Here is a 27,473-nt window from a genome sequence, read left to right on the forward strand (position 1 = left end):
CTCCCTCCCCCCCTCCCCTCCCCCTCTCTCTCCCCCCAACCTCTCTCTCCCTCCTTCCCTCTCCTTCCTTCTTCTTCCCTCCCCTATCCCTCCATCCCATCTTCCCTCTGCATTCCACTCCCCCCACCCCATATCTCACACCTCCCTCTAGTATCTCCCCACCCCCCCCCCCCTACTGTCTGGAGTCTGTATTGACACTGTGACAGAGCCACCTGCTGGTGTTGGTGGGTAGTGTCAGTGGGTGGCCTCTTCCCCCGCCAGGGCTCACGGCTGCTCCAGCTGGTAGTCACTCAGCCGGTAGTTGGCCACATCCTGGTACATGCACTGCTGACCCCGTGTGATGTCCTCATAGGTCGACTGATCTGCCTGGTTCAGACCCTGCAGCAAAGATTGAGAGTGTGAGCAAGGCTGGAGAAAGAGGCATAGTGATGGAGAGAAAGAGGAATAGAGAGAGAAAGGGAGAGAAGAAAAGAGACAGGGAGAGAATCAGAGGAGCTAGAGAGAGACAGAGTGAAGGAGAACGAGTGACAGAGAGAGGATATAGAGAGAGTGAGGATAGGGAGAGAGACAGATTGTTAAAGAGAGAGGGGGATAGAGGGAGAAAAAGAGAACGATGGAGAGAGACAGAGAGTGGGGGATAGAGAGAGAGACATATGGAGAAATAGAGAGGGATAGAGAGAGAGAGAGAGAGAGAGTGTAGAGAGAGAAATAGAGAGTGATAGAATGGAAGAGAGATAGAGGGAGAAAACCACAGAGAGGGAGAGATATATAGAGAGAGAGAGAGAACGAAGGAGGGAGAGACAGACAGAAAGATTATGGGAGAGTATCAGAGGGAGAGGAATGTGTGGGATGATTAAGGAGAATGAGTGGCAGAGAGAGGAAATAGAGAGGAATGGAGAGAGTGAGGGACAGAGAGAGGGCGATAGAGAGAGACAGACAGATAGGGAAGGACAGAGAGAAAGACAAAGAAAGCAGGATAGAGTGAGACAGACAGAATGAGACAGGGAGCGACAAAAAGAGGGACAGAGAAAGGGAGAGAACAGAAAGAGATACAGAGAGAGACTGAGAAAGAAAGGGGGGCAGAGGACAGGATACATAATGGAGGATGGAGAGAGTGAGACAAATAGCGACAGCAGAGAGAGAGATAAGGATTGGAGTAAGGCAAAAAGGAGAGAGAGAAAGAGGGACATAGAGAAAGAGATATTTCTATAGGACCAGTAGGATGAGTGATATCAGCTGCCCAGCCAGTGAGCAACATGTGAACTGCGGTCACATTGTTAAGTTGGAAAAAGCAAGGGCCAAAATGTGCACAGCAAGATCCCATAATCAGCGATGATATTGCGATCAGACTGATGTTGGGGATGTGAGTTATTTGGCCTTGGGACACTGGAAAAACTGCCCCTGCTCCTCTTCTAATCATGATGTAGGATCTTCGCCATTCACCCAAGTGGATGGTCGAGGGGAGGTTGGGGGGACATTTAGGGGCATCAGGTGGCCGTGGACAGGACGGTGGCACAGTGATAAGCATTGCTGCCCCACAACGCCAGGGAACCCGGTTCAATTCCCAGTTTGGGTCACTGTCTATGCGGAGTTTGCACATCCTCCCCATATCTGCGTGTGTTTCCTCCAGATACTCCGGTTTCCTCCCACAGTCTGAAAGACGTGCTGTTTAGGTGCATTGGCCATGCTAAATTCACCCCAAGTGAACAGGGCTGGAGTGTGGCGACTTGGGGATTTTCACAGGAACTTTATTGTCATGTGAATTTAAGCTGACTTGTGATGCTAATAAATAAACATTAGGGGGCAATAAAGCAGTTAGCACTGCTCCACCAGGGATCTTAATTCGATTCCTGCCTTGGGTGACTGTGTGCACGTTCTCCCTATGTCTGTGTGGGTTTCCACCGAGTGCTCCGCTTTCTTCCAGAACACCAAAGATGTGTAGTTTAGGCAGATTAGCCATGATAAATTCACCCTTACTGTCAGGGGGATTAGCAGGGTAAAAATGTGGGGTTACAGGGATAGGTGGGATTGTTTTCGGTGCAGACTTGATGGGCTGAATGGCCTCTTTCTGTTTGTAGGGATTCTATGAAGTCGCATCTGAAAGGTGGCAGTGCCTGCAGCAAGGGAGATGGGCGAGCCCATTTGCCTGTGCCAACCAAAGATGTTACAGCTGGATTGGGACACCTTACTGTCAAACGTGCTGCCTGAGAGAAAAGTCAATCTCTGTCCGAGTTCCTGCTGTGTTCCAAATGAGATATTCTCCACTTTAGTTCCAGCAGATTTGTGAATGGACTATATTTTTGGGGATGGAGAGCGAACAGATTGGCTGGTCTCACAGAGTAGGGGACGAAGGGATAGACACATTGTGCGGGAGATGGTGAGATAGACGTCTGAGTGGACACATCGTGCCCAAGACGTCGAGGTAGACATATATCTGTCTGGTCACGTTGTGTGGGAGACAGTGAGATAGACATACGTCTGTCTGATCAGATCATGCAGGAGACAGGGATATAGACAAATGTCTGTCTGATGGGCAGGATTCGTACCTCATACAGATTGGCATTCTCTTCCTTGTAGCGCTGGATCCTCTCCTGCAAGCTTTTCTGCGACTTCTGTTGAAAGACCAATTCACAAATGTTGCCATCACTGAGCACACGCACTCACGAGGAGAGATTGACAGGCCAAATGTACACTGGGTTGGCAATGTTACTGCACTCCCTTTCAATCAACTAATGCAAAAATTATTCGACCAGAAAGGATTTCCAATTGAATTCCAAAACACAGCAAAGTATGTACACATTCACTGTCCCATCAAACACTCCCAGGACAGGTACAGCATGAGATTACAGAGGAAAGCTCCTTCTACACTGTCCCCATCAAACACTCCCAGGACAGGTACAGCACAGGGTTAGGTACAGAGTAAAGCTCCCTCTGCACTGTCCCCATCAAACACTCCCAGGATAGGTACAGCACGGGGTTAGATACAGAGTAAAGCTCCCTCTGCACTGTCCCCATCAAACACTCCCAGGACAGGTACAGCACGGGGTTAGATACAGAGTAAAGCTCTCTCTACACTGTCCCCATCAAACATTCCCAGGACAGGTACAGCACAGGGTTAGATACAGAGTAAAGCTCCCTCTGCACTGTCCCCATCAAACACTCCCAGGATAGGTACAGCACGGGGTTAGATACAGAGTAAAGCTCCCTCTGCACTGTCCCCATCAAACACTCCCAGGACAGGTACAGCACGGGGTTAGATACAGAGGAAAGCTCCCTCTGCACTGTCCCCATCAAACACTTTGTGGACAGATACAGAAGGGGTTTAGATACAGAGTAAAGCTCCCTCTACACTGTCCCCATCAAAGACTCCTAGGATAGGTACATCACGGGGTTAGATACAAAGCAAATCCCCCTCTGCACTGTCCCCTCGAAGACTCCCAGAACAGGTACATCATGGGGTTAGCTACAGACTAAAGCTCCCTCTACACTGTCCACCATCAAACACTCCCCCCAGGACATACAGCACAGGGTTTGATACAGAGTAAAGTTTGTGTCTGTCTATGGTTCAGCAACTGAACCACGGAGCTGTAGGGAGAAGGTTACAAACATTTCACTGTGTGTTACTCTGGAAGTGTGTGTGTGTGTGTGTGTGTGTGTGTGTGTGTGTGTGTGTGTGTGTGTGTGTGTGTGTGTGTGTGTGTGTGTGTGTGTGTGTGTGTGCAGTGCAGCACTCACCTCTCGGAGCAGAATGCTCCCTGGGATCACAACCAGGCTGAGCAGGAGAATGCCCTCCACCATCAGGATAATGTTCTTCACAGATTCCCGGATGTTGAAGAACTTTTCTTGTGACCCTGGAGCGGGGAGAATTGGGAAGAGCAGAGTATGATCAGGATGAGTCACTGGTTTTGATGCAAAGAAACAGTCATGAACTGTGTACAGGCTGCAAGTACAATCTCAAACCTCAATCCCATTTCTATCACAGTAAACAGAGGCAAAATAGCCAGAAACAGTCAATGTCCTCAGAGAGTTGGGGAGGCAGGAAGATATTGAGATAATTAAAAATGTATGTTCAGGTAGAAACAATAATCAAATCGGACTGAAGGGATTCTGCCCTTTATCTTTGCTGGATAGTTATGTGCACAGATGTCAACATCTTTTCCAAAACATAGGGGAGACTCAAACTAGAGGACATAAGATTATAGTGAGAGGGGAGAGATATAAAAGAGTCCAGACGGGCAATTTTCTCACACAGAGAGTTGTCAGTGTATGGAACAAGTTGCCAGAGGTAGTAGTAGAGGCGGGTACAATTTTGTCTTTTAAAGAGCATCTAGGCAGTTAAACAGTGAAGTTAAAAAGTTTATTTATTAGTCACAAGTAAAGCTTACATTAACATTTCAATGAAGTTACTATGAATTTCCCCTCGTCACCGCATTCTGGCACCTGTTCGGGTCAAAACATGGGTAAGAAGGATATAAAGGATATGAGCTAAATGCAGGAAATTGGGACTAGCTTAGTAGTTAAAAAAAGAGTGGCATGGACAAGTTAGGCCACGCTGTAAACCTCAATGACTCTATGTCATAAAACTCTATGTCATACATCCTTAGGAAAGATATCTGGATTTTGGTGCAGGATAGATTGATTCTGCCAGTCCTCTCAAGTGTTATATTACCCAGAAAAAAACAATAAGATGTAGGCCATTCAGCCCATCAGATCTGCTCCACATTCAGTGAGGTCACAACTGATTGGATCTGATAATCCTCAACTCCACTGACCTGCCTTATCCCCTTGCTTCCCTGGCTGATTAAAAATCTGTCCACCTCAGCCTTGAACCCCAACCTTGACAGCCCTCTGCAGTAAAGAATTCCACAGACTCACTACCCTCCGGGAGAAGAAATTCCTCCTTGTCCCTGTGTTAAATGGGTGACTCCTTACTCTGAGATTATGTCCTCTGGTCCCAAACTCTTCCACAAGGGGAAACAACTTCCCAGCATCGATCCTGTCAAATCCCCAAGAATCCTAACTGTTTCAATAAGATTGCCTCTCATTCTTCTAAACTCTAATGAATATAGAGCCCAACCTACTCAAACTCACCCCATAAGAAAATCCCTCCATACCCAGGGTCAACCTAATGAAAACTTCTCTTGAATGACTCAAATGACAAGGGGACCAAAACTGTCCAAGGGCCAATTTAGCCAAATTCAGAAGGTGTTAATGACAACACAGTGGTTAGAACTTCTGCCTAATAGCCCCAGGGACCTGGGTTCATTTCCTGACTTGAGTCACTGTCTGTGTGGAGTCTGCACATTCTCCCCATGTCTGTGTGGGTTTCCTCCAGGGTGCCCTGTTCTCCTCCCACAGTCCAAAGATGTGCTGGTTAGATTGATTTGCCATAAATTGTCCATGGTGTCCTGGGCTGTTCAGGTTAGAGGAATTAGCGGGGTAAATGTGTGGGATTGTGGAGGTAGGGCCCAGAGTGGGATTGTTGTCGGCACAGACTCGATGGGCGAAATGGCCTCCTTCTGCACTGTAGAGTTTCTCTGATTCTAAGTCATCTTATGTTGCATGACAGGAAGGGGAAAGAGGAGACAAAAATACTCGGCCACATCACGCAAGTGCAGCTTGAGTATCTTAAAATATCTTTGCTAAAAGATTCAATTTACTTTCTTGAGCTGCAGCAGTTATTTTTGTACAATGCCAGGTAAGTATGTGAGAAGATTAAATACAATGATGTGCAAATTAATTGGATTGGCCACAGTAAATTGTCATTTAGTTTTGATTTGATTTGATTTATTATTGTCACATGTATTAACATACAGTGAAAAGTATTGTTTCTTGCGCACCATACAGACAAAATAAACAAAGGAAACGAGAGAGCGCAAAATGCAATATTACAGTCAAAGCTAGGATGTAGAGAAAGATCAACTTAGTGCAGGATAAGTTGACAGCAGCAGGGAAGAAGCTGTTCTCAAGTCAGTTGGTACATGACCTCAGACTTTTGCATCTTTTTCTCGACAGAAGAAGGTGGAAGAGAGAAACCTCACCCAGTACCCAACCCCCATCCAATCCCCACCCAGCACCCATCACCCAACACCCAATCCCCACAAAGCACCCAATCCCCACCCAGCACAAACCCCCCCAGTCCCACCCAACCCCCACCCAGTACTCAACCCCTATTCAATCCCCAGCCAACCCCCACCCAGCATTCAACCCACACCCAGCACCAAACCCTACCCAGTACCCAACCCCCATCTAATCCCCACCCAATCCCCACCCAGCACCCAATGCCCAATCCCCACAAAGCACTCAATCCCCACCCAGCACAAACCCCCCCCCCAGTTTCCACCCAACCCCCACCCAGTACCCAACCCCTACTCAATCCCCGCCCAACCCCCACCCAGCACCCAACCCTCATCAAGCACCCAACCCCCATCCAGCACCCAATTCCCACCCAGCACCTAACCCCCACCCAACCCCCACCCAGTACCCAACCCCTGCCCAATCCCCACACAACCTCCACCCAGCACCCAACCCTCATCAAGCACCCAACCCACATCCAGCACCCAATCCCCACCCAGCACCTAACCCCCACCCAACCCTCACCCAGTACCCAACCCCTACTCAATCCCCGCCCAACCCCCACCCAGCACCCAACCCTCATCAAGCACCCAACCCACATCCAGCACCCAATCCCCACCCAGCACCTAACCCCACCCAACCCTCACCCAGTACCCAACCCCTGCCCAATCCCCACACAACCTCCACCCAGCACTCAACCCCCACCCAACACAAGCCCCCACCCAATTCCCACCCAATCCCTACCCAGTACCCAAGCCCCACCCACCAACCAACTCCCACCTAGCACCCACTCCCCATCTACCTCCCACCCAGCATCCATTCCCCAAGCAGTACCCAACCTGCACCCATCCAATCCCCACCGAGCCCCCAAACCCCACTCAGTACCCATTTAACACCACCCAACCCCCACCCAGCACTAATCCCACCCAAACCCCAACCAGCACGCAAGGCCCACCCGGCATCCAACCCCCACCCAACCCCCACCCAGCACTCAACTCCCACCAGCACCCAACCCTCACCCAGTACCCACCCAGGACCCAACCCCCACCCAGCACCCAATCCCCACCCAGCATCCACCCAGCACCCAAACCCCACCTAACCCCCACCCAACATCCAACCAGCACCCAACTTTCATCCAGCACCAAACTTCCACCCAGAACCCAATCCCCACCCAGCATACAAACCCCACCCAAACACCATCCAGCACCCAACCCCTACCTACCAACCATCCAACACCCAACCTCCACTCAGCACCCATCCAACTCCCACCCAGCACCCAACCCCCACCCAGCACCTAACTTCACTCAATCCCAGTCAACCACCACCCAGCACCAAACCCCCACCCTGCACCCAACTCCACCCAGCACCCAACCCCTACCTAGCACCCACCTAAGCCCCACCCAACACCAAACCCCCACCCAGCACCCAACCTCCACTCAAACCCCACCCAACCCCCCACCCAACTCCCAACCAGCACCCAATCCCCACCCAATCGCCACCCAGCACCAAAACCCCTACCCAGCACCATATCCTCATGCAGCACCTATCCCTCCCACCCAACACTCCCATCCAGCGCCCAACACTCACCAAACTGCACCCACCACCCACCCACCACCCAACCCCCACCCAGCACCCAACTGCCACCTCCTCCTCCAAAGCCAAGCTTGGCAGAATGAAGGCAGCCCCTGATCTTCAGGCCTGTCCTTGCCGCGTTGCCATAACCATTGACAGCATCTTCCAAACCCACAACCTCTTCCATCTAGAAGGACAAAGGCAGCGGATACATGGGAACACCATCACCCGCAAGTTCTACTCCAAGTCACTCACCATCCTGATTGGGAAATATATCGGCCTCTCCTTCATTGTCGCTGGGTAAAAACCCTGGCGCTCCCTCCCTAATAGCGCTGTGGGTATACCTACAGCACAGGAACTGCAGTGCTCCACAAAGGCAGCTCACCACCACCTTCTCAAAGGACAATTTGTGATGGACAATAAACTGGCTGGGCCCAGGCAGCAATGCTCACATCCCCCATGAAAGAATTACTATAAAGGTGTGTGGTTCCTTTGGCTTCTCCTTCCCCTGTTCTCACCCAGGATACCATCCAGCCACTCTCCAATGCTAAACTCACAGCCTCAAACCAAGCATCAAACTACTCACTGTACAGGCGGAGTCCAATTTCGCAGGAGTTATTGTTAGTGGCATCGATTCGACAACGATAAATCCCCATGTGCTCCTCACCCATCTTCATCCAGTGATGCTCGATGCGCCCAGAGCTCAGGACACGCCAATTTGAATTGTTGTACTTCCTCATCTGCCAAGTCACGGAACGCTCGGGGCGAAGGTCACACTCCAGCTGGAAGGGGGACCCAATCTCTGCCCGTACGCTGGGATTCATGATCTTCAGGGTGCCCACTGTGAATACCAGATGCAGTGATCAGCAGCAGGACTGGACATCCACACCACATCAAACACTCCCAGGACAGGTACAGCACGGGGTTAGATACAGAGTAAAGGTCCCTCTACACTGTCCCCATCAAACACTCCCAGGACAGGTATTGCACTCACCCAGTACTAACCTTCTGACAGTCCAGCACTCCCTCAGTGCTGACCCTCTGACAGTGCAGCACTCCCTCAGTACTGACCCTCTGACAGTGCGGCACTCCCTCAGTACTGACCCTCTGACAGTGCGGCACTCCCTCAGCACTGACCCTCTGACAGTGCAGCACTCCCTCAGTACTGACCCTCTGACAGTGCAGCACTCCCTCAGTACTGACCCTCTGACACTGCGGCACTCCCTCAGCACTGACCCTCTGACAGTGCAGCACTCCCTCAGTACTGACCCTCTGACAGTGCAGCACTCCCTCAGTACTGCCCCTCTGACAGTGCAGCACTCCCTCAGTACTGACCCTCTGACAGTGCAGCACTCCCTCAGTACTGACCCGCTGACAGTGCAGCACTCCCTCAGTACTGACCCTCTGACAGTGCAGCACTCCCTCAGTGCTGACCCGCTGACAGTGCTGCACTCCCTCAGTACTGACCCTCTGACAGTGCGGCACTCCCTCAGCACTGACCCTCTGACAGTGCAGCACTCCCTCAGTACTGACCCTCTGACAGTGCAGCACTCCCTCAGTACTGACCCTCTGACAGTGCAGCACTCCCTCAGTACTGACCCTCTGACAGTGCAGCACTCCCTCAGTGCTGACCCGCTGACAGTGCTGCACTCCCTCAGTACTGACCCTCTGACAGTGCGGCACTCCCTCAGCACTGACCCTCTGACAGTGCAGCACTCCCTCAGTACTGACCCTCTGACAGTGCAGCACTCCCTCAGTACTGACCCTCTGACAGCGCAGCACTCCCTCAGTACTGACCCTCTGACAGTGCAGCACTCCCTCAGTACTGACCCTCTGACAGTGCACCACTCCCTCAGTACTGACCCTCTGACAGTGCGGCACTCTCTCAGTACTGACCCTCTGACAGTGCAGCACTCCCTCAGTGCTGACCCTCTGACAGTGCAGCACTCCCTCAGTACTGACCCTCTGACAGTGCAGCACTCCCTCAGTACTGACCCTCTGACAGTGCGGCACTCCCTCACTACTGACCCTCTGACAGTGCGGCACTCCCTCAGCACTGACCCTCTGACAGTGCAGCACTCCCTCAGTACTGACCCTCTGACAGTGCAGCACTCCCTCAGTACTGACCCTCTGACAGTGCAGCACTCCCTCAGTGCTGACCCGCTGACAGTGCAGCACTCCCTCAGTACTGACCCTCTGACAGTGCAGCACTCCCTCAGTGCTGACCCGCTGACAGTGCTGCACTCCCTCAGTACTGACCCTCTGACAGTGCGGCACTCCCTCAGCACTGACCCTCTGACAGTGCAGCACTCCCTCAGTACTGACCCTCTGACAGTGCAGCACTCCCTCAGTACTGACCCTCTGACAGTGCAGCACTCCCTCAGTACTGACCCTCTGACAGTGCAGCACTCCCTCAGTGCTGACCCGCTGACAGTGCTGCACTCCCTCAGTACTGACCCTCTGACAGTGCGGCACTCCCTCAGCACTGACCCTCTGACAGTGCAGCACTCCCTCAGTACTGACCCTCTGACAGTGCAGCACTCCCTCAGTACTGACCCTCTGACAGCGCAGCACTCCCTCAGTACTGACCCTCTGACAGTGCGGCGCTCCCTCAGTACTGACCCTCTGACAGTGCAGCACTCCCTCAGTACTGACCCTCTGACAGTGCAGCACTCCCTCAGTACTGACCCTCTGACAGTGCAGCACTCCCTCAGTACTGACCCTCTGACAGTGCAGCACTCCCTCAGTACTGACCGTCTGACAGTGCGGCACTCTCTCAGCACTGACCCTCTGACAGTGCAGCACTCCCTCAGTGCTGACCCTCTGACAGTGCAGCACTCCCTCAGTACTGACCCTCTGACAGTGCAGCACTCCCTCAGTACTGACCCTCTGACAGTGCGGCACTCCCTCAGTACTGACCCTCTGACAGTGCACCACTCCCTCAGTACTGACCCTCTGACAGTGCGGCACTCCCTCAGTACTGACCCTCTGACAGTCCAGCACTCCCTCAGTACTGACCCTCTGACAGTGCGGCACTCTCTCAGTACTGACCCTCTGACAGTGCAGCACTCCCTCAGTACTGACCCTCTGACAGTGCAGCACTCCCTCAGTGCTGACCCTCTGACAGTGCAGCACTCCCTCAGTACTGACCCTCTGACAGTGCAGCACTCCCTCAGTACTGACCCTCTGACAGTGCGGCACTCCCTCAGTACTGACCCTCTGACAGTGCGGCACTCCCTCAGTACTGACCCTCTGACAGTGCAGCACTCCCTCAGTACTGACCCTCTGACAGTGCAGCACTCCCTCAGTACTGACCCTCTGACAGTGCAGCACTCCCTCAGTGCTGACCCTCTGACAGTGCAGCACTCCCTCAGTGCTGACCCTCTGACAGTGCAGCACTCCCTCAGTACTGACCCTCTGACAGTGCAGCACTCCCTCAGTACTGACCCTCTGACAGTGCGGCACTCCCTCAGTACTGACCCTCTGACAGTGCAGCACTCCCTCAGTACTGACCCTCTGACAGTGCAGCACTCCCTCAGTACTGACCCTCTGACAGTGCAGCACTCCCTCAGTACTGACCCTCTGACCGTGCGGCACTCCCTCAGTACTGACCCTCTGACAGTGCAGCACTCCCTCAGTACTGACCATCTGACAGTGCGGCACCCCCTCAGTACTGACCCTCTGACAGTGCAGCACCCCCTCAGTACTGACCCTCTGACAGTGCAGCACTCCCTCAGTACTGACCATCTGACAGTGCGGCACCCCCTCAGTACTGACCCTCTGACAGTGCAGCACTCCCTCAGCACTGACCCTCTGACAGTGCAGCACCCCCTCAATACTGACCCTCTGACAGTGCAGCACCCCCTCAGTACTGGTGCTAGAATTGTCCAGCTGGAGTGGGGTCCCAAGCTACCTTTTGTAACTGAAAGGTAAACGTCCTGACAAGTGTGGTGACCAAATGGAGGGTTGAGTTAAGCTGCGGTCTCCTTCAAACTGTAGTTTCAGGTCCTGTTTCTATACAGCTGTCATTTTTTATCAGCCTCCCAGCAGTGACAGAGATGTAACTCAGCCTGTCCGCACTCTCCCCAGGGAATCTGTGATAACTGTGCCTCGCAATGTGGGTTATGTCTTTCAACATAGCCCCAGGTGCAGTATGTGCACTCTGTTTGCTGTTCCCATACACTGCAACAGTGGACATTCAACATGGCCACAGTACCTCTGGGCTGAGGAGGGGAAAATTACAAAAGTGGCTTTCTCTTGTCGGCTGTGTGTCTCTCTGTTCATCATTTCTTGATGTTTGTCTGTTACTCTCTATGTGTGTGACCTTTGTGTGTTTATATGTTTGAGACCTTGGGTGTTTTTCTGTGTCTATCTCTGTGTTCCCATGTGTGTGTGTGTGTGTGTGTGTGTGTGTGTGTGTGTGTGTGTGTGTGTGTGTGTGTGTGTGTGTGTGTGTGTGTGTGTGTGTGTGTGTGTGTGTATAAAATGAAAAAGGTTGACAAAATATACCCTTTACAGTCCGAAACAGGAGAATTTATAACGTTGTATAAAGAAATGCCTGAAGATCTAAATATTTTGCTTCTGTCTTCACAAGTGTGGGAAACATGCAGGCCTGCATGTGAAAGTGAACCCACAGGGCCCCCTGCCCAGCAAATGTCCAATCTCTGGAAAACAAGCTCGATGAGCTTCAAGCCAGACTCACTTTTCAAGGGACTGCTGTGTACTCTGTTTCACAGAGACATGGCTCACTCCTGGCTGCGGCCCACAACCAGAAGGCTTCTCAATCCACCAAATGGACAGTTCAGCAGCCTCAGGCAAGGCTAGGGGAGGTGGGGCCTGCCTCCTAACCAGCATAGTTACACTGGCAAGTTTCAGCTCACCAGACCTAGAACACCTGATGCTAAAATGCCACCCCTACGGCCTTCCGTGGGAGTCAATGGCACACTTTGGCAAACCAGACCACAAGGCTGTGCTCCTCTTCCTGGCTTACAAGCAGAAACTGACGCGGAGAATCCATCAAAGAAAGCCGTACAATGTTGGTCTGAGGAATTGGATGATCTCCTATAGGACTGGTCAGTAGTTAAAAACTCTGCGACCAGCCTGAACGAGTACGCCACTACAATAACTGACTTCATTAGTAAGTGTGTAGAAGACTGTGTGCCAGGGAAGCAAATCCCAACAAGAAATCATGGATGAACAGGGATGTCCACTGCTTGCTGAAGTCCAGGTCTGACGCGTTCAAGTCAGGCAACGCTGATCTATACAAGAAGGCTAGATATGATCTAAGGAGAACCATCAAAGTTGACAAAAGAGGGTACCGCACCAAGTTGGAGTCCCAGGCTAGTCACACTGACCCCCGTCGACTATATCAAGGTCTGCAAGATTTAACAAGCTACAAGATGAACGTGTGTAAAATCGCCATCTCCAACTCATCCCTCCCTGGTGAGCTCAATGCATTTTATGCCCGCTTTGGAGCAGAAGGTCAGTGAGACCATGCCCTCCACCCAGGAAACCTGGGATGAACCTGTATCTGAGTCCAGCATTGTAGATGTCACAGCAGCCTTGTTGAATGTCAACCCATGAGAGCAACGGGCCCGGATAGGGTACACGGATCCGGCGCCAATCAGCTGATGGGGGTATTTGCAGACATCTTCAACCTCTCTTTACAACCATCTGAGGTCTCTATATGCTTCAAAATGATAACCATCATCCCAGCACCAAAAAAAGCCAAGCAGCGCGCCTTAATGATGATCATCTGGTGGCTCTGACATCCAACATTATGAAATGCTTCGAAAGGTTAGTCTTGGCACGACTCAATTCCACTCTCCGGATTGCCTGGATCCACTACAGTTTGCCTACCGCCACAACAGGTCCACAGCAGATGCCATCTCCCTGGCCCTGCACTCAACCCTGGAACACCTAGATAACAAGGACACCTCCGTCACATCCCTATTTATTAACTACAGCTCAGCCTTCAACACCACTATTCCAATGAAACTCATCTCCAAACTCTGTGGCCTGGGCCTCGGCTCCTCCCTCTGCGACTGGATCCTGAACTTCCTAACCCACGGACCACAATCAGTAAGGATAGGCAACAACACCTCTTCCACAATCATCGTCAACACCGGTGCCCCACAAGGCTGTGTTCTCAGCCCCCTACTATACTCCTTATACACCTATGCCAAATTCCCCTCCAAATTGATTTTCAGGTTTGCTGACAACACCACCGTAATGGGTCAGATCTCAAACAATGATGGGACAGAGTACAGGAATGAGATAGAGAATCTGGTGAACTGGTGCAACGACAATAATCTCTCCCTCAATGCCAACAAAACAAAGGAGACTGTCATCGACTTCAGGAAGCATAGCGGTGAACGTGCCCCTGCCTACATCAATATGGACTAAGTAGAAATGGTAGAGAGCTTCATGTTTTTAGGTGTCCAGATACCAACAATCTGTCCACGTCCCTCCACACCGACACCGTAGTTAAGAAAGCCCAGCAATGCCTCTACTTTCTCAGCATTCTGAGTTAATTTGGCATGTCAGCTATGACTCTCACCAACTTTTACAGATGCACCATAGAAAGCATTCCTTTGAATTGTATCACAGCTTGGATCCTGCTCTGCCCAACACCACAAGAAACTACAAAAGGTCATGAATTTAGCCCAATCCATCATGCAAACCAGCCTCCAATCCTCTGATTCTGCCTACACTTCCCACGCCTCGGAAAAGCAGGCAGCATAATTCAGGACCCCACACATCCCGGACATACTCTCTTTCACCTTCTTACTTCAAGAAAAAGATACAAAAGTCTGAGGTCACGTACCAACTAACTAAAAAACAGTTTTTCCCTGCTGCCATCAGACTTTTGCATGGACCTACCTTGCACTAATTTGACCTTTCTTTACATCCTTGCTATCACTGTAACATTATTTTCTGCACTCTCTCCTGTCCTTCTCTATGAACGGTATGCCTTGTTTTTATGGTATGCGAGAAACAATACTTTTCACTGTACACTAATACACGTGACAATAATAAAAGTCAAATCAAAATCTAATCACAAAGGGAGACATGAATAATATACCAGAAATTTTGAGAGAAACAACTTTTAGTGAAGGAATCAGCATTAGTAGAGAAATAGTTTTGGGGAAATTGATGGGATTGAAGGTGGATAAATCTCCAGGTACTGATAATCTTTAAACCAGAGTATTTAAGGAAGTGGCCCTTGAAATAATAGATCCATTGGTGGTTATTTTCCAAAACTCTTTGGACTCTGGACTGGCTCCTACAGATTGGAGGGTTGTAATGTAAGTCCGCTACTCAAAAAGGGGAATAGAGAAAAAACAAGGAATGATAGACCAGCGAGCCTAACATCAGTACTGGGGAAGTTGCTAGAATCCATTATCAAGGATTTCATAGCTCAGCATTTGGATAGCAATGGTTTAATCAGACAAAGTCAGCATGGATTTACAAAGGGAAAAAGTTGTGCTTGACAAATCTTTTGGAATTCTTTGAGGATATAATTCACAGAATTGACAGTGAGAACAAGTGGATGTGGTTTATTTAAACTTTGAGAAGGTTTTCAACAAGATCTCACTTGACTTCCATGTAAAGTTATAGCGCATGGGATTGTATTTCGTGTTTCGAGATGGATAAAAAGCTGATTAGCAGATAGGAAGCAAAGAGTCGGCATAAATTGGTCTTTTTTTTCCAATTGACAGGTAATGACTAGTAGAGTACCACATGGATCTGCGCTAAGACGCCAATTGTTCACAAATTTGTAGATGATACAGTTCGCCAAGAGGGTGAGTTGTAAGGATGATACAGAGATGCTTCAGCGTGATTTAGACAGGCTGAGGGAGTGGGATTATGCATAGCAGTTGCAATATAATGTGAGTAAATGTGACGTGATCCATTTTGGTAGCAATAATAGGAAGGCAGATTATTATTTCAATGGGCGTAAATTGAGAGAGATGGATACTCAGCGAGACCTTGGCATCCTTGTGCATCAGTGTTGATCGTAAGCATGCAAATAAAGCAGGCACTAAAGAAGGTAAATAGTATGTTGGCCTTCATAGCGAGAGGATTTGACTATAGGGATAGGGATGTTTTGCTGAAATTGTATAGGGCGTTGGTAAGGCCACATCTGGAGTATTGTGTGTAGTTTTGGTGTCCTTATCGAGGAAAATGTCCTTGCTATGGAAGGAGTACAGTGAAGGTTTACCAGGCTGATTCCTGGGATGGCAGGTCTGTCATATGAGGAGTGACTAAGTCAATCAAAATTATATTCACTGGAGTTTAGAGGAGTGAGAGGGGATCTCATAGAATCTTATAACATTCTAACAGGGTTAGACAGAGTAGATTCAGAAAGCATGTTCCTGATGATGGTGGAGTCCAGAACTCTGGGTCATAATTTAAGGATAGCTGAAGAAATAGTGGGTTATATAGAACATAGAACACAAACAAACAGGCCCTTCAGCCCACAAGTTGTGCCGATCACATCTATACCTACCAAGCCATAGAACTATCTGTAACTTCCAATGCCATTAAATCCCACATACTCATCCAGAAGTCTTTTAAAAGACCCCAGCGAGTTCGCCTCCGCCACCACCGACGGCAGCTGAGTCCACTCACTCATCACCCCCTGAGTGAAAAACTTTCCCCTAACCTCTCCTCTGTACTTGCTTCCCAGCACCTTAAACCTGTGTCCTCTCGTAGCGACCATTTCAGCCCTGGGAAATAGCCTCCGAGAATCCACCCTATCTATTCCTCTCAACATTTTATAAACCTCTATCAGGTCGCCTCTCAACCTTCGTCTCTCCAGGGAGAAGAGACCAGGGTTCATTGATGGTGATCTTTCAGGAATCACTGGAGTCAGGGAAACTCCCAAACAACTGGAAAATTGCTAAAGAATCAACCCCCTGATGGGAAATTACAGTCCGGTTGGTTTGGCCTTGGTCGCTGATATGAATTTTGAATCCATTATTAGGATTGAGGTTCCAGAATATTTGGAAGTGCATGATATGATAAGCCAAAATTAACATGGTTGCATCAAGGGACCATCATGCCTGACAAATCTGTTAGAATTCTTTGAGGAGGCAACGAGCAGGTAGACAAAGGAGATCCAGTGGATGTTATCTACTTAGATTTCCAGAAGGCCTTCGCGAAGGTGCCGCACAGGAGGCTGCTGAGTAAGATAAGAACTCATGGTGTTAGAGGCAAGGTACTAGCATGGATAGAAGGTTGGCAGAAGGCAGAGAGTAGGGATAAAAGGATGGCAGCCAGTGACTAGTGGAGTTCTGTAGGGGTCAGGACCACAACCTTTTACTTTATACCTCAACGATGTAGATAAAGAAACTGAAGGCGTTATAGTGAAGCTCACAGTTGATACAAAGCTAGGTGGGGGAACAGGTAGTACTGAGAAGACAGGGAGGCTGCAGAAGGACTTGGACAGATTAGGAGAGTGGGATAAAAGTAGCAGATGGAATACAATGTGGGAAAGTGTCAGGTTAGGCACCTTGGTAGGAAGAATAAAGGCGTAGACTCATTTCCAAATAGGGAGAGAATTCAGAGATCAGAAGCACAAAGGGACCTTGGATTCCTAGTTGAGGATTCTCTTAAGATTAACCTGCAGGTTGAGTTGGTAGTTGGGAAAGCAAATGTAATATTAGCATTCGTTTCGCGGGGACTAGAATACAAAAGCAGGGATGTACTGCTAAAACTTTATAAGGCTCTGGTCAGACCATGTATGAGGAGCATTTGAGGACTCTGTCTGTACTCAGTTGAGTTTAGAAGGATGAGGGGGGTATCTCATTGAAAATTATAGGATACTGAAAGGCCTGCATAGAATGGACAGGGAGAAGATGTTTCCGTTAGTTGGAGAGACTAGGATTCGAGGGCACAGCTTCAGAATAACGGGACGACCCATGAGAATCAAAGTGAGGAGGAATTTCTTCAGCCAGAGGGTAGTGAATCTGTGGAATTCGTTGCCACAGAGAGTAATGGAAGCCAAGCCATTTAGTATACTTAAGGCAGTGATAGATTGGTTCTTGATTGGTTCTTGATTGGTAAGGGGATTAAAGTTTGCAGGAAAAAGGCAGGAGAATGGGGTTGAGAAACTTATCGGCCATGACTGAATGGCAGAGTTGATGGGTTGAAAGACCTAATTCTGCTATTATACCTTCTCGTCTTATAGTTGTATGGATAAAGGGTAAACCTTTTAGGACTAAAGTGAGGAGAAATGGCTTCACCCAGGGAGTTGTGAATCTGTGGAATTCACTCCCACAGAAAGTAGTTGAGGGAAAATATTGTGTGATTTCAAGAGGAAATTAGATGTAGCTCTTGCGGCTGACAGGATTAAAGGATAGAGGGGGTGAAGGCGGGATTTGATGATCAGCCATGATCAAAATGTGTCTGTGTGTATGTGTGTGTGTGTATCTGTGTCTGTGTATGTGTGCATGAGTGTGTGTGTCTGTGTGTGTGTGTGTGTGTGTCTGTGTGTGTGTCTGTGTGTGAATGTGTATGTGTTAGTTTGTGTTTCCGTGTGTGATTTTGTATGAGAGGTTATGTGTTTGTGTATCTGTACATGTGTGATTATGTGTGTGTGTGTGTGTGTGTGTGTGTGTGCGCGCGCGCACCTGAGAGTGTGTGTACATATGTTTGTGTTGGTGTATGCATGTCTGTGTATGTGTGTGTGAGTGTGTATGTGTGTGTGTGTGTGTAAGAGTGTGTGTTGTGTGGAGATGTGTGTGTGTTTGTGTGAGTGTATGTGCCTGAGAGTGTGTGTACATATGTTTGTGTTGGTGTAAGTGTGCGTGCGTGTGTGTGTGTGTGTGTGTGTGAGTGAGTGTGTGTGTGTGTGTGTGTGTGTGTGTGTTTGTATGTGTGTATCTGTGTCTGTGTATCTGCGCATGTGTGTGTGTTAGTATGTGTGTGTTAGTGTGTGTGTATGTTTGTGTCTGTGTGTGTTAGTGTGTTAATGTGTGCGTGTTCGTTAATGTGTGTGTGTCTGTATGTGTGTGTGTGTCTGTGTATGCATGTGTGTTCATGTGTGTGTGTGTGTGTGCATGTATGTGTGTGTGTGAGTGTGTCTGCCTGTGTGTGTGTTAGTGTGTGTCGGTATGTGTTAGTGTGTTAATGTGTTAATGTGTGTGTGTGCATCTGTGTGTGTGTGTCTGTGTATGTGTGTGTGTGCAAGTGTGTGTGTGTATGTGAGTGTCTGTATGTGTGAGCGTGTGTGTGTGTGAGTGCATGTGTGTGTGCATGTGTGAGTGTGTGTGTGTGTTTGTATGTCTGTGTATGTGAGTATGTCTCTATGTGTGTGAGTGTGTGTGTCTGTGTGTGAGTGTGTGTCTGAGTGTGTGTGTGCATGAGAGTGTGTGAGTATATGTGAGTGTGTGTGTGTGGGTGTGTGTGTGAGTGTGTCTGTGAGTGAATGTGTGTATATGAGTGTGCATGTGTGTGTATATCTCTGTGTGTGAGAGTGTGTGTGTGTGAGTGTGTGTGTGTGTGTGTGTGCGTGTCCTTGTGTGAGTGTGTGTGTGTGTGTGTATGCGTGTGATTGTAAGTGTGTTTGTGTGTGTGTGTCTGTGTCTGTGTGAGTGTATCTGTGTGTGTGCCTGTGTGAGTGTGTGTGTCTGTGAGGGTGTGTGTGTGTGTCTATGTGAGTGTGTGTGTGTCTGTATGTGTGTGTGTGTGAGTGTGTGTGTATGTCTGCGCATGTGTGTGTGTGTGTGTGTATGTGTGTGTGCATGTGCATGTGTGTGTGCGTGTGCGTGTGTGTGTGCGTGTGTGGATGTGTGTTTGTGTGCACACACTTGATGGAAATCTCTTGAGCAGGTGCCTCTCTCGAGACAGGATGTGCGTATTCTGGAGGAGTGAAGGTCTTTCAGTCCCTCGAGCTTTGAGCGAGGGTCATTGGAACAATTGAGATCGGTTTGGAAAATACTGCTGTCTGGGCCTGGAATCTTCGTATCCAATCAGCTTCCTGTTTTGCTTCTTACTTCTTTTCTTGTGTGTGTTTGCGTTTGTTTTTGAGTGAGTGTATGTGTGTGTGTGAGTATATGTGTGTGTGTGAGTGTGCGTTTGTGTGTGTGTGAGTGTATGTGTGTATGTGAGTGTATGTGTGTGTGAGTGCATGCACGTGAGCCTGTATGTGAGTGCAATTCTATCGGACCACATCTGTCTGTGTATTTTTGTGTTGTGTGAGTACGTCTGTAGTTATGTGTGAGAGTGCTTGTACATGTTCACCTATTTGTCTTCATGTCTCCAAAGACAAGTTTCCAGTTGTGAGAATAGAACATAGAACATAGAAAAACTACAGCACAAACAGGCCCTTCGGCCCACAAGTTGCACCGATCATATCCCTACCTACTAGGCTTACCTATAACCCTCAATCCTATTAAGTCCCATGTACTCAACCAGAAGTCTGTTAAAAGACCCTATTGAATTTGCCTCCACCACCACCGACAGCAGCCGATTCCATTCACCCACCACCTTCTGAGTGAAAAACTTACCCCTGACATCTCCTCTGTACCTACTCCCCAGCACCTTAAGTCTGTGTCTTCTTGTAGCAACCATTCCAGCCCTGGGAAAAAGCCTCTGAGAATCCACCCTATCTATACCTCTCAACATCTTATACACCTCTATCAGGTCACCTCTCATCCTTCATCTCTCCAAGGAGAAAAGACCGAGCTCCCTCAACCTATCCTCATAAGGCATGCCACCCAATCCAGGCAACATCATTGTAAATCTCCTCTGCACCCTTTCAATAGCTTCCACATCCTTCCTGTAATGAGGCGACCAGAACTGAGCACAGAACTCCAAATGGGGTCTGACCAGGGTCTTATAAAGCTGCAGCATTATCTCCCAACTCCTAAACTCAATCCCTCGATTAATGAAGGCCAGTACACTATATGCCTTCTTAACCACACCCTCTACCTGCGAGGTCGATTTAAGAGTCCTATGTACCCGGACCCCAAGGTCCTTCTGATCCTCTACACTGCTAAGAGTCTCACCCTTGATATTATACTCCTTCATCCCATTGGACCTGCCAAAATGGACCACTACACATTTATCCAGGTTGAAGTCCATCTGCCACTTCTTCGCCCAGTCTTGCATCCTATCTATGTCACGCTGCAACTTCTGACATCCTTCCAAACTATCCACGACACCACCAACCTTCATGTCGTCGGCAAACTTACCAACCCATCCTTCCACTTCCTCATCCAGGTCATTTATGAAAATGACAAACAGGTTGTGTATCTGTGTGAGTGTGAGAGTGTAAAAGTTTGTGGGTGAGTGTGAGTGTCAGTGTATGTGCTTGTGTGTGAGAGTATCATAAAGTCATACAGCGCAGCAAAGGCCCATCACCAACAATAAAGTTAAAGTTTATTTATTAGTCACAAGTAGGCTTACATTAACTCTGCAATGAAGTTACTGTGAGAATCCCCTAGTTACCATATTCCGTCACTTGTTCGGGTACACTGAGGGAGAATTTAGCACGGCCAATGCACCTAACCAGCACATCTTTCACAATGTGGGAGGGAATAGAGCACCCGAAGGAAACCCATGTAGAAATGGGGAGAATGTGCAAACTCCACACATCAGTGACTCGAGCCGGGAATCGAACCCGGGTCCCTGGTGCTGTGAGGCAGCAGTGCTAACCACTGTGTCACCGTGCCACCCCTAAACTACCACTAAAGTCACATTAATCCCATTTGCCAACACTTGTCCCATATCCTTGAATGCTATGATATTTCAAGTGCTCAACCAAATACTTTTTAATGATTGTAAGACTTCTGGCCTCCACTACCTCCCCAGGGAGTGCATTCCAGATTCCCACCACCCTCTGAGTGAAATTTATTTTTCTCAAATCCCCTCTGAATCTCCTGCCCTTACCCTAAAACTAGATCCCCTCGTGATTCAGCCTACAAGAGAAACAGCTCCTTTCTTTTACCCTGTATCCATAATAATATTATATACCTCAACTATGTCCCCCCTCAGCTTTCTCTGTTCTAAAGAAAACAATCCAACACTACTCAGTCTGTCCTCACAGCTCAAACACTCCATTCCAGACAACAACCTGGTGAACCTCCTCTGTACCCCCTCCACTGCTATCACATCCCTCCCACACTGAGGTGACCAGAGCTGCGCACTGTACTCCAGCTGTGGCCTAAGCAATGCCCTGTACAACTCCCTACACTTTACGCTATGACTCATAAAAGCATGTTTAAAGTTTATTCATTAGTATCACAAGTAGGCTTACATTAACACTGCAATGAAGTTACTGTGAAAATCCATATACCTTCTTAACTGCCTTCAGAGATCTGTGAATAAGTACCAATATCCTCTGAGCTTCTCAGTGTCTGGCCGTTAAATATTCCCTCATCTTGTTTCTTCTTCCAAAGTGCATCATCACACATTTCTCATACCATCTGCCAATGCTCTGCCCATATGACCAATCCATCTTATCATAATATCCATCTTCCTTTAACCCCCCCCCCAACCTTTTCCTTCACTATTAACCAGCCTACCAATCTTGATGTCATCTGCAAACTTGATTATCATTCCCTCCATTTGGTTACCAAATAAACCTGTTGGATTTTAACCTGGTGTTGTGAGACTTCTTACTGTATTTTCCCCATGGCCAGAGAGAAAATAAAAATTTGCATCAGAGCCCCTGTGATTTCCTGCCTCGCCTCCACTGAACCTGAGTTACAATTCATCTGGGCCTGAGGATTTGTCTTTATTTAAGTCTCCGACACAAAGGACAAAGAACAAAGAAAATTACAGCACAGGAACAGGCCCTTTAGCCCTCCAAGGCTGCGCCAACCATACTGTCCATCTCAACTAAAATCTCCTACCCTCCTGGGGACCATATCCCTCTATTCCCATCCTATTCATGTATTTGTCCAGACGGCCTTTATAAGTCACTATCATATCTGTTTCCATTACCTCCTCCAGCAGTGAGTTTCAGGCACCCCCCACACTCTGTATTAAAAAACTTGCCTCGTACATCTCCTTTAAACCTTGCCCCTTGCACCTTAAACCTGTGCCCCCTGGTAATTGGCTCTTCCACCCCAGGAAAAAGCTTCTGACTATCCATTCTGTCCGTGCCCCTCACAATCTTGTAGACTTCTATCAGGTTGCCTCCGTCATTCCAAGTTTTTCCAATCTCTCCTCATAGCTAATGCTCTCCATACCAGGCAGCATCCTGGTAAATCTTTTCAGCACTCTCTCCACAGCCTCCACATCCTTTTGGTAGTGTGGTGACCAGAATTGAACACCATATTCTAAATGCAACCTAATTATGGTTCCATAAAGCTGCAACTTGACTTGCCAACAATACCTACTCTCTTCCTATGTTAAACTGCTCAAGGCCCTCTCAGGCAGGAATAGGGGGATATAGACTGTGTAGTGGCAACAGGTCCTTAGTTTCAACAGGTGTCATGTGTCGGCACAGGCTTGGTGGGATGCAGGGTCTATTCCTGTGCTGCACTGTCCTTTGCTCTATGTTCCCTTTTCTTGAATTATATACCTATGTTCTCTAATTCCTGAGTGAAGACTGATGAGAAATATTCATTTAACCCTTACAATGTCCTGTGTCTTCGCACACAGTTTGCCCCCTTAGTCTCTCATGGGTCCTACTCGTTTCCTGGTTAACCTCTTCCCCTTAATGTATTTATAGAATATCATAGAATTCTCCCTAATCTTGTTCACAAATCCTTTCTCATGCCCCCTTTTGGCTCTTCTAATTGTCTTCTTAAGTTCCCTCTTGCACTTTCTATATTCCAGTTGATATTTTCCCTTTGGACTTGCCTTTCTCTTCTTTCTTATCCAGTTCTGAATTGCCCTAGACATAAAGTGTTCCCTAAATCTATTGCTCCTACATTTCTCCCTAAAGGATACATGTTGGACCTGCACTCTTCCGTTTTCCTTTTTGAATTCCTTCCACTGCTCTGCTGTAGACTTTCCCAAAAGAGCTGTTCCCAGTCAAATTTGGCCAGATTCTGCCTTATTTTAATAAAATCTACCTTCTCCCAATCCAAAGCTATCTTTTTGCAGGACATCTTTTTCTTGTCTATAACAATTCAGAACTGTATTGTGTTGTGGTTGCTATTACTAAAATGCTCCCCCTCTGTCACATTGAACACTTGTCCGGTTTCGTTCCCCAGAACAAGCTCCAGCATTGCTCCATCCTGTGTTGGCCCTTCTACATATTGATGCAAAAAATTCCTCTAAATGCGTCTTCCAAACCTCTTGACGCAATGACAATCCCAACTGATGTTGGTGAAGTTGAAATTGCCCAGTACAATTACCCGATTATTATTCGTACTCACCTCTGTGCACTGTCTACATGATGTGGAGAGAGGAGGGTTGGACTGAGGTAAACACAGTAAGAAGTCTCACAACACCAAGTTAAAGTCCAATAGGTTTATTTTGGGAACACAAGCAACTAGCTTTCAGAGCACTGCTCGTTCGTCAGGTGACTGGAAGTTCTATTCACAAACAGGGCATGTAAAGACACAAACTAAATTTACAAAATAATGGTTGGAATGCGAGTCTTTACAGGTAATCAAATCTTAAATGTACAGACAATGTGAGTGGAGAGAAGGTTAAGCACAGGCTAAAGAGATGTGTATTGTCTCCAGCCAGTATAATTAGTGAGGTTTTGCAAGCCCAGGCAATTCATGGGGGTTACATTTAGTGTGACGTTAACCCAAGATTCTGGTTGAGGCTGTCCTCACGTGTGCCAAACTTGGCTATCGCTGAGTTGCTGAGCAGACACCGATAGCTAAGTTCCGCACACATGAGGACAGCCTCAACTGGAATCTTGGGTTCATGTCACACTATCTGTAACCCACACGACTTGCCTGGGCTTGCAAAATCTCACTAACTGTCCTGACTGGAGACAACCCATATCTCTTTAACCTGTGCTTAACTCTCTCTCCATTCACATTGTCTGTGCCTTTAAGACTTGATTAGCTGTAAAGACTCGCATTTCAACCATTATTTTGTAAATTGAGTTTGTGTCTTTATATGCCCTGTTTGTGAACAGAACTCCCACTCACCTGAGAAAGGAGCAGCGAGCGCTTTGAAATCGAGTGGTTTTTGCTACCAAATAAATCTGTTGGACTTTAACATGGTGTTGTGAGGCTTCTAAAATGTCTACATATCAGCTTCTCTATTTCCTGCTGACTCTCTGGGGACCTATAATACACATTGGCTGCCCCATTTATGTTCCAAAGTTCTAGCCGTGAAGCCTTGTTACAAACCCATCCAAGATATCATCTCATTTTGTGTGTTTTTGTGAGAGCGTGTGTGTGCGTGTCTGTTTGTGTGTCTATGTGAGTGTGAGTGGAGATGTATCAGTGCACGTGGTGTATGTTTGTATGAGAGTGACAGTATGTACACATTTGTGTCAATGTGTGTTGTGCATGTGCGTCAGTGTTGGAATCCTTATGGAAATGTCAGTGTGTGAGTGTAAATGTGAGTGTCAGTATCTGTGTTTACGTATCAGTGTGAAAGTATCAGTCTGTGTAAGCATAATAGTGTGTGTGTGTGTGTGTGTGTGTGTGTGTGTGTGTGTGTGTGTGTGTGTGTGTGTGTGTGTGTGTGTGTGTGTGTGTGTGCACGCGCACGAGGGCGTAGGGGATTAGAAGTGTAGGGGAGAGAGGGTAAGAGTTGGATGGGACGGGCTATGGGAGTAGGCGGGGGGATGGGGGGTGAACAGAGATGTTGGAGACGAGGTAGGGCAGTAAGAAGTTGGGGGGGAGGGAGTAGGGTGTAGGGGAGCAGGAGGAAAGGGATACAGGTAGGGGTTGTGCTGGAAGGGTTCAGGGTAGGGGAGGGGTAGGGGAGTGGAGTAGGGGAAGGAGTGCAGGAGGTATGAGAGAGGAGTGTGGGAGGGAAGGGGGAAGGGGAGGAGGTTAGGGTGGCAGGGAGGGGGTGGGGGCTGCGGTTAAACTCAGCACCTTCTCTTTGGACAGAGAAAGAGGGTAAATGTTTGAGGTTGGATATGAAAAGGACTATGGACAGACACAGGGCGCTCAAGTGTGGAGTTTAACACAAGGCAGGGCAGAACATACGATCAATGTTAGCTCAGACCTGGGCATCTCCACTCACACATTGATCGTTCAAAGCACCAGAAACTGTGGATTACCTGACCAGCAATGAGAAAGTCCTGGGGTCAGGACAGAAGCAGTGCCACAGTGTCAGAGGGTCAGTACTGAGGGAGTGCTGCACTGTCAGAGGGTCAGTACTGAGGGAGTGCCGCACTGTCAGAGGGTCAGTACTGAGGGAGTGCCGCACTGTCAGAGGGTCAGTACTGAGGGAGTGCCGCACTGTCAGAGGGTCAGTACTGAGGGAGTGCCGCACTGTCAGAGGGTCAGTACTGAGGGAGTGCCGCACTGTCAGAGGGTCAGTACTGAGGGAGTGCCGCACTGTCAGAGGGTCAGTACTGAGGGAGTGCTGCACTGTCAGAGGGTCAGTACTGAGGGAACGCTGCACTGTCAGAGGCTCAGTACTGAGGGAGTACTGCACTGTCAGAGGGTCAGTACTGAGGGAGTGCTGCACTGTCAGAGGGTCAGTACTGAGGGAGTGCTGCACTGTCAGAGAGTCAGTGCTGAGGGAGTGCTGCACTGTCAGAGGGTCAGTACTGAGGGAGTGCCGCACTGTCAGAGGGTCAGTACTGAGGGAACGCTGCACTGTCAGAGGCTCAGTACTGAGGGAGTACTGCACTGTCAGAGGGTCAGTACTGAGGGAGTGCTGCACTGTCAGAGGGTCAGTACTGAGGGAGTGCTGCACTATCAGAGCGTCAGTGCTGAGGGAGCGCTGCACTGACAGAGGGTCAGTACAGAGGGGGTGCTACACTGTCAGAGGGTCAGTACTGAGGGAGTGCTGCACTGACAGAGGGTCAGCACCGAGGGAGTGCTGCACTATCAGAGGGTCAGCACCGAGGGAATGCTGCACTATCAGAGCATCAGTGCTGAGGGAGTGCTGCACTGACAGAGGGTCAGTACAGAGGGAGTGCCGCACTGTCAGTAGGGCAGTACAGAGGGGGCGCTGCACTGTCAGAGGGTCAGTACTGAGGGAGGGCTGCACTGTCAGAGGGTCAGTACTGAGGGAGTGCTGCATTGTCAGTGGGTCAGGACAGAGGGAGTGCCGCACTGTCAGAGGGTCAGTACTGAGGGAGTGCTGCACTGTCGGAGGGTCAGGACAGAGGGAGTGCCGCACTGTCAGAGGTGCTGTCCTTTGATTGAACTTTCGACTTTCTCTTATGCTGCTGTTTGCTTCTTTTTTAATGTCGTGACCAAAATTGTGCACAAGGCTCCAACTGAGCTCGGAAAAAAGTTTCTGGAGACCAGAACTGTGCACAGGGCTGTGAGTGTGGTCTAACCAGAGACACCGAGGATCAATTTTATGCAGAGTTCTGCAAAAGTCTACTCAAGAGATGGTTAAAGTTGAATTGAGTCAAGCTCTCGGAGCTCCCTCACAGCCTGTGACCATCGCATTGCCATACTGATTTTTGGGCTCTCTTTTTTACAGTGGCATTGGCTTGACTGGCAGCTCAGTGACTGGCAAACTGTACTCCTGATCCAAACCGAGGTGCTGCAGAACACACTTTCCAAGACTCTCTGCGTGACCCTCACCCACACAGCCCCTCCCTCGCACTCACCATCAACGACAACTGTCATCAACAGGAGCCAGGCCACCCAGGCTCGCACTATACGATTCGCCATCCTGATCGCAGCAAAAAGCAGCCCAATCTGCCCGTCAGAGTGTCTCCAGCGCACTGTCGGAGTGCCAGCGACCGAGGGACAGCA

The 27,473-nt window shown here is 48.8% G+C and overlaps 1 protein-coding gene across 3 annotated transcripts; it reads right to left on the bottom strand.

Annotated features, from left to right (window-relative positions):
- Positions 1–178: 178 nt before the first annotated feature.
- cd79a (CD79a molecule, immunoglobulin-associated alpha) lies at positions 179–27,473 on the bottom strand. 3 transcript variants are annotated; one of them, XM_080204522.1, is made up of 5 exons: positions 27,326–27,473; positions 8,234–8,488; positions 3,736–3,851; positions 2,547–2,612; positions 179–378 (listed from the first exon to the last, which is right to left on the bottom strand). In XM_080204522.1, the coding sequence occupies exons 1-5, from the start codon at positions 27,387–27,389 to the stop codon at positions 265–267; spliced, it is 615 nt and encodes a 204-aa protein (XP_080060648.1). In that variant the 5' UTR covers positions 27,390–27,473; the 3' UTR covers positions 179–264. The 3 variants fall into 3 exon arrangements, with proteins under 3 accessions (XP_080060648.1, XP_080060649.1, XP_080060650.1); XM_080204523.1 differs by lacking the exon at positions 27,326–27,473 and adding an exon at positions 11,561–11,632; XM_080204524.1 differs by lacking the exon at positions 27,326–27,473 and adding an exon at positions 11,491–11,529.

Source organism: Carcharhinus amblyrhynchos, chromosome 16 (assembly GCF_965287045.1).
Source record: "Carcharhinus amblyrhynchos chromosome 16, sCarAmb.v2.hapA, whole genome shotgun sequence".
Taxonomy (NCBI): domain Eukaryota; kingdom Metazoa; phylum Chordata; class Chondrichthyes; order Carcharhiniformes; family Carcharhinidae; genus Carcharhinus; species Carcharhinus amblyrhynchos.

What these genes read in the sequence shown, in the direction of transcription:
- cd79a (XM_080204522.1), bottom strand. Translation starts at nt 27,389, where the DNA reads ATGGCGAATCGTATAGTGCGAGCCTGGGTGGCCTGGCTCCTGTTGATG. An exon ending in GATGACAGTTGTCGTTGATG is followed by an intron (nt 8,489 to 27,325) that starts GTGAGTGCGAGG and finishes TGGTATTCACAG; the next exon opens with TGGGCACCCTGAAGATCATG. An exon ending in GGAGCATTCTGCTCCGAGAG is followed by an intron (nt 2,613 to 3,735) that starts GTGAGTGCTGCA and finishes GTCTTTCAACAG; the next exon opens with AAGTCGCAGAAAAGCTTGCA.